The 22,331-nt window shown below is 36.4% G+C and overlaps 1 protein-coding gene across 2 annotated transcripts; it reads right to left on the reverse strand.

The window, feature by feature from the left end:
* Positions 1-1,465: 1,465 nt before the first annotated feature.
* LOC123544572 (uncharacterized) lies at positions 1,466-21,731 on the reverse strand. Of its 2 annotated transcripts, XM_053534264.1 has the most exons (6): positions 21,616-21,731; positions 15,979-16,555; positions 14,924-15,082; positions 12,463-13,098; positions 11,807-11,888; positions 1,466-6,368 (listed from the first exon to the last, which is right to left on the reverse strand). In XM_053534264.1, exons 2-6 carry the CDS (start codon positions 16,540-16,542, stop codon positions 3,838-3,840), a joined length of 3,972 nt encoding a protein of 1,323 aa, XP_053390239.1. In that variant the 5' UTR covers positions 16,543-16,555; positions 21,616-21,731; the 3' UTR covers positions 1,466-3,837. The 2 variants fall into 2 exon arrangements, with proteins under 2 accessions (XP_053390239.1, XP_053390240.1); XM_053534265.1 differs by lacking the exons at positions 15,979-16,555; positions 21,616-21,731 and adding an exon at positions 15,328-15,625.
* Positions 21,732-22,331: the final 600 nt, after the last annotated feature.

Here is a 22,331-nt window from a genome sequence, read left to right on the forward strand (position 1 = left end):
TTACAGTACAGGGAGCGATCCATCAGTTTGGCATCTACAGCATAGGGAGCAATCGGCCAGCTCTGTATTTACAGGACAAGGAGCGATCCATCAGCTCAGTATTGACAGCACAGGGAGCGATCCATCAGCTCAGTATTTACAGCACAGGGAGCGATCCATCAGCTCAGTATTGACAGCACAGGGAGCGATCCATCAGCTCAGTATTGACAGCACAGGGAGCGATCCATCAGCTCAGTATTGACAGCACAGGGAGCGATCCATCAGCTCAGTATTTACAGCACAGGGAGCGATTTATCAGCTTGGCATTTACAGAACAGGGAGCGATCAATTTATTTACTACATGTATTTACAGCACAGGGAGCGATCGTTCAGGTCATTATTTGCAGAAAAGGAACGGTCAGTCAGCTCTGTATTAACAGCACAGAGACCGATCGGTTTGTTTAGTATTTTCAGCAGATAGATTATAGGTGAACTCAGTATTTACGGACAGGTGGTATCGATTAGCTCAGTATTAACAGTACAGGGAGTGATCAATCAACTCATGATTTACAGCATAGGGAGTATCGGACAGCACTGTATTTACGGGATAGGGAGTATCAACGGTTCTCTCAGTATTTACAGCACAAGGAGTATTTACAGTATAGTGTGTATCAGTTAGTTTAGTATTTACAGCAGAGACAAAGATCATCTAGCTCAGTATTTTCAGTACAGGGAGCGATCGGTCAGGTCAATTTTTTATTATAGCTAGCGATCGGTCAGGTCAGTTTTTAAAGCACAGGGAGCGATCGGTCAGGTCAGTTTTTACAGCACAGGGAGCGATATGTCAGGTCAGTTTTCAAAGCACAGGGGCCGATCGGTCAGGTCAGTATTTACAGCACAGGGGCCCATCGGTCAGGTCAGTTTTTAAAGAACAGGGGCCGATCGGTCAGGTCAGTATTTACAGCACAGGGAGCGATCGGTCGGGTCAGTATTTACAGCACAGGGAGGGATCGGTCAGGTCAGTTTTACGGCAAAGACAGCGACCATTCAACTCAGTATATATAGTAGAGGGTCAGTATTAACAGCACAGGGAGCAATCGGTCAGGTCAGTTTTCAAAGCACGGGGGCCGATCGGTCAGGTCGGTATTTACAGCACAGGGGCCGATCAGTCAGGTCAGTTTTTAAAGCACAGGGGCCGATCGGTCAGGTCAGGATTAACAGCACAGGGAGCGATCGGTCGGGTCAGTATTTACAGCACAGGGAGGGATCGGTCAGGTCAGTTTTACGGCAAAGACAGCGACCATTCAACTCAGTATGTATAGCAGAGGGTCAGTATTAACAGCACAGGGAGCGGTCGGTCAGCTCAATACTAACAGCATAAGGAGGGATCAGACGGCTCGGTTTTTACAATACAAGGATCTTTTAGCTAAGGCTGCCTACTTATGGCTAAAATTTTGTAAAGGAACAATTATAAATCATAAAAAAATAACTTTCAAAATTTATTTACAGACTTGTGCATTAAATGTATAGACATGTACAATATTCAAATCATCATTTGTAATGTTTGAAATATTTGAAATATTTGAAAACCTCCGATTTTTCAGATTCTAAGATATATTACTTAGCATTTAAATATTACAATTACATCCGTTTGTACTTTCGATATATTTCATTTAGATATCTTCAAATATAATTTTATGTAGAAATTCACACACATTATGTTGAAAGTGTGTCTCACTGACAACACAGATATTTACCATTTTACAAGACACAATATAATATACCCAGTTATAAATTTCGGTAAGTTACATTACAACATGAAACTTCAATTTTTTTACCGCATTTACGTTCATATTTCATATCGGTGGCATGATGTCATTTGCGACGTCATTTTCATTTGTGTCGTTGCGTTTAAATTGTTCAAAAATAGTATATATCATTTATATAATAAGAATTTATTGAGATGCGTATATTATAAAAAAGAATATTAGATTCGAATCGGGAATATATGCACTCGTTCTTTAGCGGAATTATATTGCACTCTTAAAGTCAAGCAATATTTCCACTGCAGAACTCGTGCATATTTCTCATCTAATAACTTAAAACTATAACGATTTCAAAAATATCATAATAGAACTGTCATAAAATCATTTGACACTGACGTCGTTTCAAATATATCATACGTCTATTTGTTACAATGAAGATATTTCGATATTTCAGCAAACACAGCTAACATATGGTAAAAACAACACTGCCACAAACAATTCCTAGACATTATTAGACTTTATCGCGCAAGAATGTTCCATATTTCAGAGCAGAATTGATCGAAAGTCATTTGATATATCGTTTGCATTCTTCTTTGCAAAACGTACAGTCGGTTCTAAATATCACTTAATGCAACTCTGGTATAGACGTAATGCCAAATTTAGATAAGTTGTTTTTTATTTATTATTATTTTTTTAAACTAACTGTTCATGAATGCAAAATTTTACAAAACCCCTGGAATAAATTTCATTGTGATATGATGACTATGCCCTAAAAAGGGAAAAAAACTAACATAAACTGTATGCATGAAAGAGATGTGACATCAGATTTTATCACACTGCTATTTCTATAAATAGAGTGTCCAGGCTTTTGTTACTTGACGAATCTAAAAATAAACACCATATTTCTTGGTGCAAAAGTCACGCATTGAAACCATATTTGGCTGAAATTTACTTCTGATGTCTTAACGGACTTCGGGCAATAGTCTTTGCTATTTACCGGCAAACAGTTAAATAGAAGTAAAATATTTATTAAAGCTGTAGAAGACTTTCCATTAAAACAGTTTGAAATGTTGCACTTCATCGCATTCTTTACTACAATAGTAGATATCAATAAATCTTTAGATCTACTACAGGATTCCAATATCCATGGCAAATTGTTACATGACATTTAAAATAAATCGCCGGTCCATAGTTTGTACTATTGACCTGTCTTTAGTTCAACATAATACTCGCTGTATGAAAATTAATTGCTGATGTCATGCATTGAAACACCTATCGAATGGAAAGTAATACGGACAACTGTTACAATTTCTATTTGACAATCTGAAGAACAAGCATAGAAAAAAGTTAATGGCTAGAACCTAACCACGAAGGCATTTTGTATAAATTCAGCTTTAAAGAGCCTTCAAGTGTATATTAAAATGTCAAAATATTTCAAACAAACAGTATGTATTAAATATAAAATAATCAGTTAACATTTTCAAATTGATAAGTTATGAATATGAACTAAAGAACAACTTACTTCCTTCTATTTCTTATAAGATATGAACTGTGTGATTAACCCAGTAACTGTCTTTGTCATAATTGTATATACATGTTTCTAATGTAGATTGAGTGTGTTAAATAAAACTATACATATAGACTAGAAACATCTGAAGCACGATGTAATGTAATTCGTTTAATTACAGCTATTCAGAAATATAAATACTTTTTGCATTTTTCTGTAAACAAAATGACTGTTTAACAGACATACGACAAATGCTGTAATGTAAGCTTGATATAAAACAGTTCTGTTGCACGTTATTTTCATGAAACACTGTCAACATTTATGCCAACTCAAGTGATCGTGATTTGCGTTCTGATAAATTTATATTCAGAGTCGCACTTTCTTTGTAGTAAAACAAAAACCAATGATATCATCACGTGTCACGCGGAATAAATTTGTTTTCTCCCTAACATACTGATGTGCAGCTGCTTTCTCTTTTTTATCATAAATTCTGTATTCAAATATTGTCCCATCTCTAATTTTCATTTGAAATGTTTCTATCGTTACTACTTGTGGCAGCTCAGGAAGACTGTCTATAAACTTGTATTACGTTGTCATACTCATTGTTACACGGTTAAGTGTTATATTTTTCAGATTCTTCATATCACACGGACGTGCTATAATATTGTCAGTAAAAGTAAAGTTCACTAACATTAGAGAACTGAGACTGACTAATGACAACAGCAGTCTGATAAGACTTTCAGTATCAGTTTCGTAAGAGCACATAAAAAAATCGTCTAACATAGAATAATCGTTGAATATAAAATAATCGTGGGACAGCTTAATATGTGTTAATTTATCTGCTTTATATAGACTGTTATACACATGTTTCATCATGTTACCACTTGTAATACTAAGCTCATACGTTTCTAGATTGTCAATGTTACAACTGACCGTACAGACTGAACTAAACTTAAAATCAACATTCTGAAGTTGTTTATGTTTTGATAGGTCTATCATGTGTTTGTCGTACTTCTCACAACTAATATCAAACGCTATATGCTTAAGACTTGTATTCTGATTCAGGTATGTACACAACGACAAACAAACATCATGTGGAATACGGTCGGAAAGAGTCCCTTTCATCTGAAGCGAAGTTAATTGTTGCATTTTCGGTAATATCGAAACAAGATGTGTTATGATTTTCTTGTCTGTTTTTAAGAAACTGACAGTTTCAAGCGTAAAAACATTTGTATCAATTATTTTTGTGATTTCATTAGTAATCCTGTCATCACTAATTAAGCTGGATTTTATAGCCTTCAATTGATCGCATTTTCCAAGATGTTTCACGGCAAGATAAACTGTTTCTTTATCAGTTTCTTTCATGTCCGACCAAAAATGTTCAAAATCTATCGATAGAACATATTTTGAAACAACATACTCACAATACCGTAGCAAATCAGATTCTGGTGAATTCGAAACGTAAATATCGGCAATATACACAGGTGTGTGAACATTTTTCGCACTTGACATAGCTTCTTCAATACACATAAATATGCACATTTGAATATCTTTTATCAAATTATGATGATCCGAAGAAAATTCATGTTTCGGTAATGTGTTTCTTTCCTCAACAACCAATTCATCAACAAGTGTTACGTCATAAATATACTCACTAACATTTGTCAGCAGCTGTGGTTCTAATCCACAAAGCATAATAAACACATTTGACTGATCTAAGATATCAACAACCGTTTTGCAACTGCCAAAGTATTTCCTTAAGCACGTTTTGTATACGTCTGCAAGATCATCGTTATTCTTCGGAAATGATTTCCGCGACTTCAACATTTCTTTGAGCTGACTAGCGACATACACAGCGGCTAAGTACTCTTGCACGGACTTGTGAAAAAATGAAAATAAAGTTTGTTGACTTGAACTTGCAGACAAACTTATATCTTGCTCTTCTGTTAAGATGCCTATGTTCAAACAATACTTTGTAACATTATTTGGTATGTTCAGGCGTTCTAATGCTGAGTTACTGAACGTCAGTTTGGTTTCTTTGTTTTTGTCAAAAAGGGTTTCGTACGCTAACTGTGAAAGATACTGTATAACACGGATGTTTTCTCGGAGGGCCTTGACATCACATAAGTAGTCAGGCAAAAGTGTAACGTCCATACGTGCTTGTGTAGCTATCTCGCATTCTTGATTTTTTGAAGTCGTCTTCAGTGCATTCCATTCAAAAAAGAGCGCTAATATATTACTGTATATAGCATACTTGGAATTTTCTCGGAGTTTATCGTCAAACCATAGACATATTAATTGTTGCAAGATCAATGGTATGTGGCTGATATCGGAAAGTCGTCTGCTTTGAAGATCAGATTGACATTTCTCTGCATTTTTGCTTTGTTGAAAACTGTCGTTTAAAATGTTGACTGTTTTCTCAGTGAAGCGTTTCATTTGATATGTATCTATTCCGCGTAGTTTGATTCTTTTATCTACCTCAGTATCATTTATTTGCAAGGTATCAAATTTCCATTGTCTTGAAGTTGTTATAGTATAATCAGCATCGAGCTCCCGTCCTGGAAGTCCTGGGGTCAGAAATTGCGAATCATGCATTCTATCTGGTTTCCATTCATCGAGACCGTCAAGTACAATAAGACATTTACTTGATTCATTTTGTAAAATATCTCCAAGCGCAGGATCATGATATGATTTCTCTAACATTTTTTCTATACTGTCACAATCGGAAGAGTATCGCAGTAAAACATAAAATAAGAATTTAAAGTTTTGCATTTCTTTTACTATCATAATGTCAGATTTGTCTAAACTGATTTCTTGATTCGAATGAGCGATACACCAGAAATGCACAAGCATTTTACAAAACATGCTTTTCCCCGTACCAGCGTCTCCGATTACGTAGATGTATTTGGCGGGCTTTTCTTTATTTCTGACCACTTCGTGCATAGATATCTCAACTTCTTCCCATTCTTTAGACTTTTCATTCTTTATTTCTACAGTCATCCAGGGACGAACATACACATCATTTACATTCCTCTGCTTTCTATGCGGTTTTAGAGGCACGGAAGATACCTTTCCGATGTACTTTTCATATCGTTTGATCAGCTTTACCTGAAAGTCTTAAAAAACAAGTGGCAATTACTTAAAAGATTAACCTTTCCTTTCAACATTCACCAGTAATCAGACTCTCATGCTATGAAACAGAACAGTGTCACGCCGTAAGAATACTTCTATCATATGATTTAATTGCTATGTTGGAACACTGCAAAAAGGAAACATTACATCAAAATAAGTGGCAGTCCCTTTTAGGTGTAACATGATTATCCTATTTGTTTTCACGGGAAATAAACACAAACATGGTAACTTAATAAAATAAACAAGAGGTCTATGTTGGGACCTATATCGCTCACATGAGTTAACTGCTAGTTTGAACAAATTGCTTTGCTAAAGCTTAAAAACAATTTAGTGGGTCAGTATAGGTCATATTCATGTTCACTGAAAGTCAGTTTTATGATTCGTGAGCAAAACTGTACATGTCATCCAAATATCAAGGCTGTATCCTAAAAAGACAAGAAAGTCGGTCAGCAGGTCATTTATTTATTTATTTTGTTGGGTTTAACGTCGCACCGACACAATTTTAGGTCATATGGCGACTTTCCAGCTTTAATGGTGGATGAAGACCCCAGGTACCCCTCCGTGCACAATTTCATCACGAGCGGGCACCTGGGTAGAACCACCGACCTTCCGTAAGCCAGCTGGATGGCTTCCTCACGTGAAGAATTCTACGCCCCAAATGAGGTTTCGAACCCACATCGATGAGGGGCAAATGGTTTGAAGTCAACGACTCTAACCACTCGGCCACGGAGGCCCCCTCAGCAGGTCAAGGTCACAGTCGGGTTCACTTGGGGTCATTAGGTAAATATAATTAAGTAGTCTAGGAAATATGATCTGATAATTTTTTTAATATTTTCCAATATACCTCATATATTAAGTGACCCCTGGGGCGAGGCCTCTTTTCACCCCAGGGACTTACATCGAACAATCTTGTTAGAGATCAACCAGGCAATGATACATACAAAATATCGAAGGCATAGGCCTTGAAATTTAGACAAGAAGATTTTCAAAGTTTTTCTTATATAAGTCTATGTAAAACTTGGGACACCCCAGGGCAGGACCTCTTTCACCCCAGGGGCATAATTTGAACAATTTTGGTAGTAGACAACTAGTCATTGCAACATACCAAATAACAAAAGCATAGGCTTTTCAGTTTCAGATAAGAATATTTTTAAGTTTTTTCTTATGTAAGTCTATGTAAAACTTTCAACTCGGGACATAATTGAGCAATTTTGGTAGTAGACCACTAGGCAATGCAACATACCAAATATCAAAAGCATAGGCCTTGCAGTTTCAGGGAAGAAGGCTTTTAAAAAAATTCCTATATTATATGTTTATGTAAAACTAGGAAATCCCGTGGCAGGGCCTCTTTTCACCCCAGGGAAATAATTTGAACAATCTTGGTAGAGACCCACTAGATGATACTACTTACTAAATATCAAAGCCCTAGGCCTCATGGTTTTAGACCAGAAGATGTTCAAAGTTTTTCCCTATATAAGTCTATATAAACCATGTGACCCCCGGAGCAGGGCCATATTTGAACCTAGGGAGATAATTTGAACAATCTTGGTAGAGGCCCACTAAATTATGCTACATGCTAAATATCAAAGCCCTAGGCCTTGCGGTTTTGGACAAGAAGATTTTTAAAGTTTTTCATTTCGGTTGCTATGGCAACCAGAGTTCTGTACACAATTCACAACTTTGAACAATTTTTTAAGAAGACCAACAAAAGATCATCACTGTAAAGTTTCATCATAATTGACTTGGTTGTTTAGGAAGAGATGTTGTTAAAGGAAAGTGTGGACGGACGATGGACGGTGAGTGATCACAATAGCTCACTCTAAGCCTTTGGCTCAGGTGAGCTAAAAAGGTAAATCTAATACTTCATTGTAAGCATACACGATGAAAGATAATGGTAGATTTCCCGAAAGCGCAGCACTCCAAGTACAGCCATAGAGCCAACTCAAGTAACATCTTTTACTTACTTACTCGAAATTATCTAGTAACTAACTCGAAATTTCGAGTTATCAGCTCGAAGTTTTGATTTAATATCTCAGCATGCTATTTTGTTTATGACTTATCTTAATGCAGTATGAATATGTTATACGTCTGTGAAAAGTTTCAATGGAATTGATTCAATAGTGTGAAAGTAGTATACCTCACATTTTTGGATTTGGTATATATATATGAAGTTCAAATGGAATTCCTTTAAAAGTGTGGCATTTGTTGTTGTCACAAAATCGGTTGTGTTGGGGAGAGGGGAGGGGGTAGAATGTTGATGCATTATTCCATTTAAAATTGTTTAAGTCGTTATTTCCACATTTTTATAGCAGGACTCTGAGAGCTTGAGCGAGAATTCGGTGCATAGATATGTATTTATCATTGTTCATTCATATGTCACACCCATGTAGAATCTTGACTTAATGGTGATTATATGTATGAAGTTTCATTGGAATACATTTAAAATTGTGGTAATCCACTACCTTATTGCACTACATGATTTTAATATGGAATTGCTTAGCGAGTGTCCCCTCTTATGTCTATCAAAGACAGAAATAAACTGTTCACACACATCCTCACTTCTGGCATAGATATCATATATATGAAGTATTATTGGAATCTATTTATGATAGGGCACAGTTTGTGTCCCAATCTTAAAACGAAATGCGGTGAATGGATGCTCCCACCATTGCCCACGCCAGAAAGAAATGTCTATCGTATCTACGTTTCGTGGTGATTGCATGTTGAGAGTGGCATTGGAATCCATTAAAATTGTGACAGTATTTCCCTCTGCAAACTGTTATGTCAAAAATATGAGGTGATACAGTATATTTTTCCAACCATTGTTCACTCAAGAAAGGTATCCAGCACTTCTACCATTTATGGGGATTACATGCAGGAAGTTTCAATGGAACCCCTTAAAACTGTAATCACAAGTTTGATTTGAGGATGAATTATTATAATATTAATCTGTTTAATATATGAAATTAATTTGCTCCACATATTTTACAAAAGACTGACAGCATGACAAACCTACAAACCGACCGTCCAACCAGCCACAGAAGCATTTTTATATACCCCAATCCTAAACTCTAAACTCTGTTTTCAGGTATATAAATATCACAACATTTGAATACAAGTTGCAAGTACGTAGTAAAAGCCTTAAGTGGACTTTACACTTTTAATTTTCTTGATTAAATTTGTATATGTCTTGTCGTCTTTTTTCAGTTAGATTTAAAGTTGCACCGACACAATTATAGGTCATATAGTGATTTTCCAGCTTTGATGGTCGTGAGAGACCCCAGGTAGCCCTCCCTGCATTATTTCATCACTAGCGGGCACTTGGGTTGAACCACCGACCTTCCGTATGTCAGCTGGATGGCTTCCTCACATGAAGAATTTAACGCCTCGAGTGAGGCTCGAACCCATATCGACGAGGGGCAAATGATTTGAAGTCAGCGACTTTAACCACTCGGCCACGGAGGCCCCTTTGTCGTTTTTAAGCTACGAACATATGTTTTCACTGCCTTCCAGTTAAACTATTTTCTTTTGACAGTTTTTATTTGAACAGAAAATTACATATGAATAATACATGCAGACTATTGCATTGCCTCACAAAAGTCAATATATAAATTTACAATACATGATATATTGAATCCGGTATATCGATACCTCCGCAAAAGGACAGTATTACCCCTCTCACACATACGGCGCGTATAGCTACGTCCTGCCACGGAGAGAAACTAAATAATTCGTATCTATCCATACCTGAACCGTAGGTTTAATATAGTAATCCGTATCAATCCGTACCAATCCGTATGGCACAGGTACGGATCGATATGGATTACTATGTATCAATCCGTGACTAGACGTAGATATCCGCGCCGTATGTGTGACTGGGGTATATGTTTTTTACTACTTACAATGCAGAAATTGCAAAATGTAACAGATTAAAGGTCATTTCTCAAGGAAAAATTCTAGAATACAACGAAATACACATCTAGGCTTGGCAGTCACGCTGGTAACTTCTGTGAAGTTACGTATAATTCAAACCAGTTGTAAAAGGGATGTTTGTTTTGGGTTTAACGCCGTTTTTCAACAGTATTTCAGTCATGTAACGGCGGGCAGTTAACCTAACCAGTGTTCCTGGATTCTGTACCATTACAAACCTGTTCTCCGCAAGTAACTGCCAACTTCCTCATATGAATCAGAGATGGAGGACTAATGATTTCAGACACAATGTCGTTTATCAAATAGTAACGGAGAACATATGCTCCGCCCGAAAATTGAACTCGCGACCCCGTGATTCGTAGACCAACGCTCTACCTAGTGAGCTAAGCGGGGTGTAGCAAAAATCAAAGATCTAGCTAGCAAAGCGTAATGACACCACCTAAAAACATTAAAAACAGAGCATGACGATAATATGAACAACTATGCTTCTCACTCATCATTTGTCAGGTTTGATGAAATCTAGCCTAACTGTATACAGCAAGTATTGTGAATACTGTAAATATCACAAATCAAGGGCCTCAACTCTCCTGAAAATCGCTGAACAGGAACATGCCAGTGAAATGCAGAACTAGGCTTGGTTCTTATAACTCCTGTAAGTTTTGGTGGAAATCTGCCCATAGGTAAATAAGAAATTGACAAAATATCATACAATCTAAAAAATAAATCCGTTGAAATCACTGAACAGGAAGCTACCGATGCGTGTTATATGCATCATAATAAAATGTGTAAAAATGTCCAAGAAAGACTTCGAACAGATCTATCGTGTAAGAGTTGGTGGAAGTCGACCCTATTTTACAAGAGAAGTTGCTGGGGAAAAAAAACCCGAAAAAGAACATGCCCATGATATGCAAAATTAGGCTTGCCAATGACCACTTTGCGTATTCCGATGATATTTCTCCTCGTGATATCCTATATTTCCCCGGAAAAGATAAATACAACAAATCAAAGGATATAACTCCACTGTAAATCACTGAACTGAACAATTCCGACAATATTCACAATGAGGATTGGCACAATCACTCCAATAGGGTTCGTTGAAAATCTGCCAAATGATAAATTATATAAGGGAAGTGGCCAAAAGATCATAAAATTGGATGAACCATGGACCATGACACTGCTGAAAATTATCCAACATAAAATAGGCACAATTAGTCTTGTCAACAAGCACTCCTGTAAGGAGTAGTAGTAGCTTTTAACATTAAAATCAGTTTCTGACAACTTTGTCAGGGAGTCGACTCTTTGGCTAAGTGGTTTAAGCAATCGACTTCTACTGGTGCTGCTTGGGCACTTGTTGTTTTTTGTCTTAATATTTTATCCGCTTCATTTTCTGTTACTTTTTTAATTTGTTAGAATATAAAAAGGATCTTGATGACCAACATATAAATAGATTGTAACATTCAATTTTACTGTTATCAACTATAGAATAAATTACCTGCTTTCTTCTTGCTATTCTCAGCTTCTTGTTTACAGTCAGTATAATCCGTCCTCGAACCTTCAGTTAAGCCCTTTCTATCCTGTATCAAATAATTTCAATAGCCCCTTTATATTTGGTTTAAACGTGATTTATTCCTCTATGGTTGCATAGAGATTATATCAATATATTTAAAAGAATCTACATAAGAAAACGACTTTACGATTTCTGCAAAAATATTGCATATTACTGTGCATATAAGACAAAATGTTCACCGTTAACCAAAACGAAAGAGGACATCATCTGATTCATCTATTTTAAAACTGAATAGTGAGTGCACTTTTCTATATGTAGGCGATTTATGGAGATAAAAATGTAAATAAAGGATAAGGATTCTGTCTTTTAGCAACAGTTATGTAACAATGGCCGTTTTTTAAATAAGTTGTATTAATTCATAACGTCTATCATGAACAGATTTCATTTCTGCATCCGTGATAAATTGTGCGTGAAGGAAACAATTTCAAATTTTGTCAAGATAAATTCTCTTAAGACAATAAATGAAGGACAATTCAAACCATTACCCTGAAGTTACACAAAAAAATAGATTGGAAACAAAACAACACCTTTTAGTCAAGACATTATTTTGAACTATGTAATGATTTGTTAAATAGTCTTACCATATTGGGGTTTCTTGTTTCCAATCCCGATTGAGATGGATATTTGTGTTCTAAATTATCTAGTATAACTTTATGTTTACGGTCCAACTCCAACTTTGATTCTTGAAGTTTCTGATCTAGATTCGCTTCTGTTTCTACTCCTTTCATCGTCAGCTGATTTTTTATTTGGGTTAGTTGTTGTTCAAGTTTCTCTCCTGTCTGCACGAGTTCATCTTTGATACCTAAACCTTTTCCCTCAATATCGATTTTGCCTTCGGAAGCCGTAGATCGTATTTCGTCTTCTTTCTTCAACAATTCCTTTCTGATGTTCTGTCCTGTCTCCTCGAGTTCAGATTTAATATCTAAACCTTTCTCCGCGACAACATTTATGCCTTCAGTAGCTGCAGTTTTTATTGCATCTCCTTTCATCACCAATTCCTTCCGGATGTTATGTCCTGTCGCCTCGAGTTCAGATTTAATATCTAAACCTTTCACCTGAAGCTCGCGTTTTCCTTCAGCAGCTGTATTTCTAAGTTCATTTCCTGCATCAACTACCGTTTTTTCAAGCTCTTTTTCCTTCTCGTTGATTGCAGCCATGGCAACACGACGGATTTCGGCCTCATCTTTTGTTGATATAATGAAACCATCCTGCTTTAGCTGTAAAATTGATCAATTAGTTATAAGCAAAACTAATTTTTGATATGATCCAATGCAGATGTGATAACAACAGACACAGTCAAACGGGAAATGTGTTTATTGTTTTACTTGAATGCTGTACGTGCGAAATATTCATACATGTAGTTTAATGATATAACATGACACTCTATCTCTTAACTTAACTGAATTTCTCCAAAGATTTTATAAGGTAATTAAAATTCGATAGAAATAATTTGTCAAACGTTGTTTTCATGATCACTTTTCACAAGAGGGCAACGGGCTCTTTAGTCACTCTCTCTATCTCTCTGTATATATATATATACAGTAAAAGCTATTTTAAAAGACCGCTTAGGGGAGTGCAAACTAGTGCTCTTATAAGACAGATAGCCATTTAATACGGGTTCAATCTACATGAAATCTTATTTTTTTTCTTTATACAGGTGGTCTCTTAAGCTGGTGTGATTGTATACAAGTTGAACCACCAAAAGCCCAGTTGCTCTCTTGTGAAAAGTGATCATGAAAACAGAGTATGACAAATTATTTCTATCAAATTCCAAATACATCATAAAATCTATGGTATATATTATACACAAATTGTGTCAGACTTTGAAAGTTGTATACAATATGATAAATCAATTGTGTGACCCTATTTTTAATTACATAAAACCAAAATCGCAAAAAAAAAATTAATATTTCAAATAATAATCTGAATAATATTGTCATCTACAGAAAGATTTTCAGATAGAATGCATGAAATATAAACCTGTAAATCACAATAAGAGTGTACAAACAAAAGAGTGTACCTCTTTCTAGCTTAGTAATTGTAGCTGTGCTGAGAATAAGGTAAGAGCTTACATGAACAGGCTAGAAACATTATTAAGAGTTGTAGGCATAATAAAATCTGTAAAAAGATCCCTTGGAAGCAAAGAATGCAACCAAGAAGAATAATAGCAGACCCGGTTTAGCTGAGTCTGTTCATGAGAGGTAAAGTAATGTTCAACACCTCTCACGCCCCCTAGCACCGGCTTAAGCGGAACTCTATTACACATATGTTGAATGGACTCCATGATCCCAAAGGACCAGAAAATATAAAAACACTAAATCCAAGTACGGGGAGACTTTTTTACAGCCGCCACACGCCATAAGACTCGTTATCTACATCTACACTGAGCGTTGAGCTAACTTGACATTGTTTAAACGGTGCACAAGACAAGAATATACATAGTAGTGAAGAATAAAGCAAAAGTCAGAAAATAGAAACGGCCAAGATAAAAGTGGTTCCAGATAGTAAAAGTCAGAGAGACCAATTCGGCTTGCGCGACGCTACCAGGACACACGTTCCCGCCGACATAGCTCCCACGTCATTTGAGAATGTAGCAGTTCAGGTATTGTCGCCAGCCCAATCTTGATAAAGGATGCCAAAGCGGGGGCCTTAGCAGTTTCGGCTGGTAGCTTGTTCAAATATTTGCATCAACAGAAATAGGTTATGTTAGAATGGTATATAAACCTGTAAACCCCCAAAAGAGTGTAGAAACCATACCTCCATGGAGTAGATATTAGCTTAGTGATAGTAGCTGTGCTATGAATAGAGTAAATAGTTTACACAAACTGGCTGGATAGAAATATTAATAAAATTGTTCTTGTTGTTTATTTCCTCTTTTATACTTTTTCAATTAAAAGAAAACATACACAAGCTGTGTTCATGAGAAATACATTTAAACGATTTTCTATGTCAGACTTTCAAAATTTTCAATACAAACAGTAATTTCATGGGGAAAAGCCTTTGTGTGCTGCATGTAAGGATACATCTTTGATTTTTTATTACCTCTACTAGATTTTTGACAGCATCTTTAGATTCTTGTCTGTGTTTAATTTCGGTTTCATCTTCCAACAGTTCTATCATATCATCTATATAACTGTTAACCTCAGCGTCTTCTTGTTCCATACTGTTAGAATGAAATATAGCGTTTCTAGACATGCGTACCTGTAAAAAAAACATAAGAAGAGTACAACTGGAATTAATGATGACAAACGGTATAAACAAATAATAAATCAACTGTATGTGTCACCTTTATCGTAGTCTTCTACTAAGTTATCTTTTCCTCTTAATTTCATTACTTCAGTACACTTCTATATAAGTTCTGATTATCTATGTGTTAAAGAAAAACGGACATAATTATATAAAAAAAATGAATAAACATAATCTGAACACAAAATAACACAAAATACCTGTATCGGTAAGTGGTGAAGTATCATTTAAGTTATATTGGGGGCCTCCGTGGCCGGGTGGTTAGAGTCGTTGACTTCAAATCATTTGCCCCTCATCGATGTGGGTTCGAAACCTCATTTGGGGCGTAGAATTCTTCACGTGAGGAAGCCATCCAGCTGGCTTACGGAAGGTCGGTGGTTCTACCCAGGTGCCCGCTCGTGATGAAAGTATGCACGGAGGGGCACCTGGGGTCTTCCTCCACCATTAAAGCTGGAAAGTCGCCATATGACCTAAAGTTGTGTCGGTGCGACGTTAAACCCAACAAAATAAATAAAAAAAATAAATTTATATTCGTTATTGGTATTTAAGGTCCTGTAGTATATGCAACATTGACTGTAAGAATGTTTTTATCTTGTACGCCATCTTAAACCCTGAACTAACTGTATGCAAGGTATGAATAGACGGGTTGTGAATTAACGCTTTTCCATTAGCAACCATGACTCAATAAATGTAGGAAATTAAAGTGATCTTTTCCATGTTCTGTATCCATAAACAAATTAGGATTAGGATTCCTTTAATAAAACTTTACAACTTACATTTCACATAACTATTGAAAGCAAACATACTGTTAAACAACAGTTATAAAATAGATCCAATATTCCAATATTTACCCTTGAGAAAACATCTGTACCAGTTATCACACACTTGATGTGTTGATGAAAATCGAAGTTGTTTATCAGCACATGCAACAAGCCAAGACAATCAAACTCTGCCGCTCTACTTTTGTTTGCTTCATATCCCGGAGTATTTACGAAACACTTTGCGATAGCCCACGGTTCAGTGCACCATTGCTGTGCGTCCGTGTTTTTCCAGTTTGGAGCAGGCGGGGTTGAAGCATGGAGTTGAATTATTTCATCGTAGATGGCACCACATACTTTGTTTGGACATGAAATTTTCCCGCGTGGATGTAGGCAATTACAGTAAATTTGACCAAGAGGACACTGCCTAGTTTTGAGTTGGACATGATCAGGCTGAAGTATGCGTACGTCGCAAAGTCCACATGTCACTGCCGGAAGATTGTGTTTCTGTTTAACTTTATCTAAGATAGCAATATGCTGCTGGTTAACAAGATGGTCGCAGAATGGTTCCAAGCCTTCTTTTACGTATTTTATCCCAAGACCTGCCCTCACCCAGTTTCTGTATTTTACGTTCTCAAGCTGCACCTTGTGCTCCATGTTTGAGTTTTATCTGCAGGAAATGTATAATACAAAATGCCGTTACTTTAGAGGCATTCGGAATACAAAATGTCGAATCAATATTTGATGCAAATCAAAAAAAAAGCGATGCTATGATATGCAAAGTATTTATTTACTAAACACATAATACAACATTTCATTTAAAGTAAGGTGCAACTGTTTAAGGTACACAAGTTCTAAAATGACGGAATGTTATCTGCATAAAAGAATAAATTGACAAGCAGAAAAACAAACCGATCGCACTTTTGATATCATAGCACTTAACAATGTTTCATGCATTAGTCTAACGTAATATACTTTCTAATAGCAAAATTATAAGTAGTATATAGTCATTCCGTAATTCCATTTTTTATGTGCATGTGCCAAAGTCAGTGACCGTGACATTTACCGTGCCCTTGACCGACTTAGGTACGTGTGGGTCACCTTCAATCTAAATATAGAATGTCCGTGACAGATCACGCCTCGAGGTAGTGCTTATATAACTACGTATTTTTTTTTGCGCGCGGGGGGGGGGGGGGAGGAGTGGGGTTCTCAGGGTGTCCACTTACCACGGCATTCACATAAAAATTGTTAGATTTTATGCATTGTTGTGATTTAAATAGCCCGCTTAAATATTAAACGCTTAATTGGGCAAAAAGAAGTATATGTAATGCTAAAATATAAACACGTTGAACTTTTAAAAGCTTATTTAAACTATACTATAGTTTGTTTATTTTGTTAACTTGGCTATTATTACTATAAAATGTGTATTTCATCTTTCATATGTACGGTGGTATGTTTAGGACATGCAATTATTTTTTTAGGATTAAATTATCTTGAGCGATCAACATCTTATCCCGTGCGTACGACATCTTATCTTGAGCGATCAACATCTTATCTCGAGCGATCAACATATTATCTTGAGCGATCAACATCTTATCTTGAGCGATCAACATCTTATTTCGTGCGCACGACATCTTATCTTGCGCGATCAACATCTTATCTCGTGCGCACGACATCTTATCTTGAGCGATCAACATCTTATCTCGAGCGATCAACATATTATCTTGAGTGATCAACATATTATCTTGAGCGATCAACATCTTATTTCGTGCGCACGACATCTTATCTTGAGCGATCAACATCTTATCTCGAGCGATCAACATATTATCTTGAGCGATCAACATATTATCTTGATCGATCAACATCTTATCTTGAGCGATCAACATCTTATCTCGTGCGCACGACATCTCATCTTGAGCGATCAACATCTTATTTCGTGCGCACGACATCTTATCTTGAGCGATCAACATCTTATCTCGAGCGATCAACATATTATCTCGAGCGATCAACATCTTATCTCGAGCGATCAACATCTTATCTCGAGCGATCAACATCTTATCTTGAGCGATCAACATCTTATCTCGTGCGCACGACATCTTATCTTGAGCGATCAACATATTATTTTGAGCGATCAACATCTTATTTCGTGCGCACGACATCTTATCTTGAGCGATCAACATCTTTTCTCGAGCGATCAGCATATTATCTTGAGCGATCAACATATTATCTTGAGCGATCAACATCTTATCTCGAGCGATCAACATATTATCTTGAGCGATCAACATCTTATCTTGAGCGATCAACATATTATCTTGAGCGATCAACATCTTATTTCGAGCGATCAACATATTATCTTGAGCGATCAACATATTATCTCGAGCGATCAACATCTTTTCTCGGTCATCTTATCAATATCTATTAAGGACCTTTGTGTGAATTCAGATCATTAGTAAAAACATACGGCTGCCACTGTTTTTGTTTTTATTTAGATTATACTTATAACCGTTTCACATGTTTGCAGGGTTAGACATTTAAATACGGAAACTGATAAAAAAAAAAGGCAGCAAAAATCAGTGATGATGCAAAGAAATAAATTTAAGTCCTTGACAAAATAAAATAGTACGTAGGCTTCGCTATGGAAGCCCTGGAGGGACAATTGATTCCCGTACTTCCCACTTCTGACTTCTAACTTTTGCACTTCTCACTTCCAACTTCTTGACTTCCTACTTCCTACTTCTAACTTCCACAGTTCTGACTTCTAACTTCCGCACTTCTGACTTCCAACTTCCCGACTTTCGACTTCTGATTTCCAACTTCCACACTTCTTACTTCTGACTTTTGACTTCTTACTTCCTTCTTCTAACTTTCGCACTTTTGACTTCTAACTTCCGCACTTCTGACTTCCAGCTTCCTGACTTCGTACTTCCGACTTCCAACTTCCACACTTCTTACTTCCGACTTCCAAAAAAGGAAAGTTGGCAGTCAGAAGTGCGGAAGTTGGAAGTTCGAAGTCAGGAAGTTAGAAGTCAGAAGTGTGGAAGTTAGAAGTCAGAAGTGCGATAGTTAGAAGAGGGAAGTAAGAAGTCAAGAAGTCGGTAGTAAGAATTGTGGAAGTTGGATATCAGAAGTCGAAAGGCAGGAAGTTAGAAGTCAGAAGTGCGGAAGTTAGAAGTCAGAAGTGCGGAAGTTAGAAGAGGGAAGTAAGAAGTCAAAAAGTCGGAAGTAAGAAGTGTGGAAGTTGGAAATCAGAAGTCGAAAGTCTGGAAGTTAGAAGTGCGGAAGTTAGAAGTCAGAAGTGCGGAAGTCAGAAGAAGGAAGTAAGAAGTCAAGAAGTCGGAAGTAAGAAGTGTGGAAGTTTGAAATCAGAAGTCGAAAGTCAGGAAGTTGGAAGTCAGAAGTGCGGAAGTTAGAAGTAGGAAGTAGGAAGTCAAGAAGTTGGAAGTGAGAAGTGCAAAAGTGGGAAGTACGGAAATCAATTGTCCCTCCAGGGCTTCCATACTTCGCCCATATATTAAACGATTTTCCTTGTTTTCCCTTAATTTATACATGCAACTTTTCTGCGCGAATTTATCAGTCGAACTGAAATTTGTTGCTGTTCTAACATGCATTATACATCATTGGTTATGTTCATTTGATTTTGAAGATAGGATGACCAGTTATATGCATTGCTTTCCCAATTGATGTGATAAACTTGTGCATGTACTTGTGGGAAGTTTAAATAACAGCGGAATAGGCGGGACCCTAATTAACAACTTGTCCGTATGTTTTACTGATGACCTAAATGCACACACAAAGGGCCTTAATATATATAAATAAGATGTCGTGCGCTCGAGATGAGATGTTGATCGCACAAGATAAGATGTTGATCGCTCAAGATAATATGTTGATCGCTCGAGATAAGATGTTGATCGCTCAAGATAATATGTTGATCGCTCGAGATAAGATGTTGATCGCTCGAGATAAATCGCTCGAGATAAGATGTTGATCGCTCAAGATAATATGTTGATCGCTCGAGATAAGATGTTGATCGCTCAAGATAAGATGTCGTGCGCACGAAATAAGATGTTGATCGCTCGAGATAAGATGTTGATCGCTCAAGATAATATGTTGATCGCTCGATATAAGATGTTGATCGCTCAAGATAATATGTTGATCGCTCAAGATAAGATGTTGATCGCTCAAGATAATATGTTGATCGCTCGATAAAAGATGTTGATCGCTCAAGATAATATGTTGATCGCTCGAGATAATATGTTGATCGCTCAAGATAAGATGTTGATCGCTCGAGATAACATGTTGATCGCTCAAGATAATACGTTGATCGCTCGAGATAATATGTTGATCGCTCAAGATAAGATGTCGTGTGCACGAAATAAGATGTTGATCGCTCGAGATAAGATGTTGATCGCTCAAGATAATATGTTGATCGCTCGAGATAAGATGTTGATCGCTCAAGATAATATGTTGATCGCTCAAGATAAGATGTTGATCGCTCAAGATAGGATGTTGATCGCTCAAGATAATATGTTGATCGCTCGATAAAAGATGTTGATCGCTCAAGATAATATGTTGATCGCTCAAGATAATATGTTGATCGCTCAAGATAAGATGTTGATCGCTCGAGATAATATGTTGATCGCTCAAAATAAGATGTTGATCGCTCGAGATAACATGTTGATCGCTCGAGATAATATGTTGATCGCTCGAGATAAGATGTTGATCGCTCAAGATAATATGTTGATCGCTCGAGATAAGATGTTGGTCGCTCTTGATAATATGTTGATCGCTCAAGATAAGATGTTGATCGCTCAAGATAATATGTTGACCGCTCAAGATAAGTTGTTGATCGCTCAAGATAATATGTTGATCGCTCAAGATGATATGTTGATCGCTAGAGATAAGATGTCGTGCGCACGAGATAAGATGTTGATCGCTCAAGATAATATGTTGATCGCTCGAGATAAGATGTTGATCGCTCAAGATAATATGTTGATCGCTCGAGATAAGATGTTGATCGCTCAAGATAAGATGCTGTGCGCACGAGATAATATGTTGATCGCTCGAGATAAGATGTCGTGCGCACGAGATAAGAAGTTGATCGCTCAAGATAAGATGTCGTGCGCTCGAGATAATTTAATCTTAAAAAAAATAACATATGTCCTAAACATACCACCGTACATATGCAATGTATTTCCGCGTATCGATTATTGACAAGCTTTAAATGCAGAAGTTAATCGTGGGGATTATACATGTATATACATGAAAGTAGGTCATACTATACTTCGGGTAAAAGTTAAAGTGTATACTAGTATCTAAAATGATTTTAAAAGACTCAGAGACTACTTGGGTGATGTTAATCTCCCTTGACACCGCTTCTTGAATGTCAAATAATAATTGCACTCACAATTATATATTTTATATGTATAATATTTAATTGATATTTGTTAAATTTAGGTTGATCATACAAATGATTACATGATTAATAAATTCTTTATTTTTGTAAAGTCATAGACATTCAGCATTGGCATTCACTGGCATAAAGTCTAGCGACAAATTGATTAAAAAAAAAAAACTTCAGCATATGAAATAAAATGACACTACTTTCGATTTCAGATATGCTTAATTTCAGGCATGAAGTTATAAATAGTTTAAATCTAATGTGTTCATTTTTGATAGATAATATTTCAAATATTGTGAACTATCAGATAAGGTAAAGCAAAACTTTTATACCTAGGTTTTTGATATTTCCCAGGACTCATTTCCGCCATGTTTGTAAGGAATAAAATGGATTTACGCATGTGCAGGATTTATAAATAGTAAATTACACAGATACGATATTATTCACCGACATACCGCAGTGGCTGGAGCGACAAGTGTAAACAAAGTATCGATGGTCTATATGGTTACTATGATATTAAACTGTATGAAAAGAAGTCGATAAAAATGTTTACAGCAATAATGTCAGGGCAATTTTTACAACCACTTTTAATTTTATATCTTTATTCTAATTCCATTTACACACAAGTGATATTCTTTTACTAATCTAAGACATAAATATGTAAATTTATACGACACAGTGTTCAATTTCAGGCCTGCAAAAAAATAGGAGCTGCTATTTATTATAACTGGTTGGAAATGAAAATGATAGTGTGTAGCTGGTGGAATTTGGATTAATGTTAAATCAATTACTCTTGACTGGCTCAATTTTTAATCACACCTGTTAACAGGTTGCGAACAAATCAGTTCGTTGACTTTGAATTTTGTTGGGATCTGCATTGAGGCAAACTTGTTATAAAGTGGTACAAAATATGTAAACCTGTTGAATATTGATATAATTGTCTACATTATGCGTATATAGGACAGTGTGTATATGTGATTCCTACCGATTTTCGTCGCGAAGCGAAATTCGCGATCGATCCCTTTACGGTAACATGTGATATACCGAA

This window comes from Mercenaria mercenaria, unplaced genomic scaffold, assembly GCF_021730395.1.
Source record: "Mercenaria mercenaria strain notata unplaced genomic scaffold, MADL_Memer_1 contig_3531, whole genome shotgun sequence".
Taxonomy (NCBI): Eukaryota; Metazoa; Mollusca; class Bivalvia; order Venerida; family Veneridae; genus Mercenaria; species Mercenaria mercenaria.

Bases quoted from the DNA above. Each gene is read 5' to 3' on its own strand.
- LOC123544572 (XM_053534264.1), bottom strand. From the start codon at position 16,542: ATGGAGCACAAGGTGCAGCTTGAGAACGTAAAATACAGAAACTGGGTG. The intron at 15,083-15,978 runs GTAAATATTGGA...TTTTTTTTACAG, and splicing joins GTACAGATGTTTTCTCAAGG to GTACGCATGTCTAGAAACGC. The intron at 11,889-12,462 runs GTAAGACTATTT...TATTTGATACAG, and splicing joins AAACAAGAAACCCCAATATG to GATAGAAAGGGCTTAACTGA.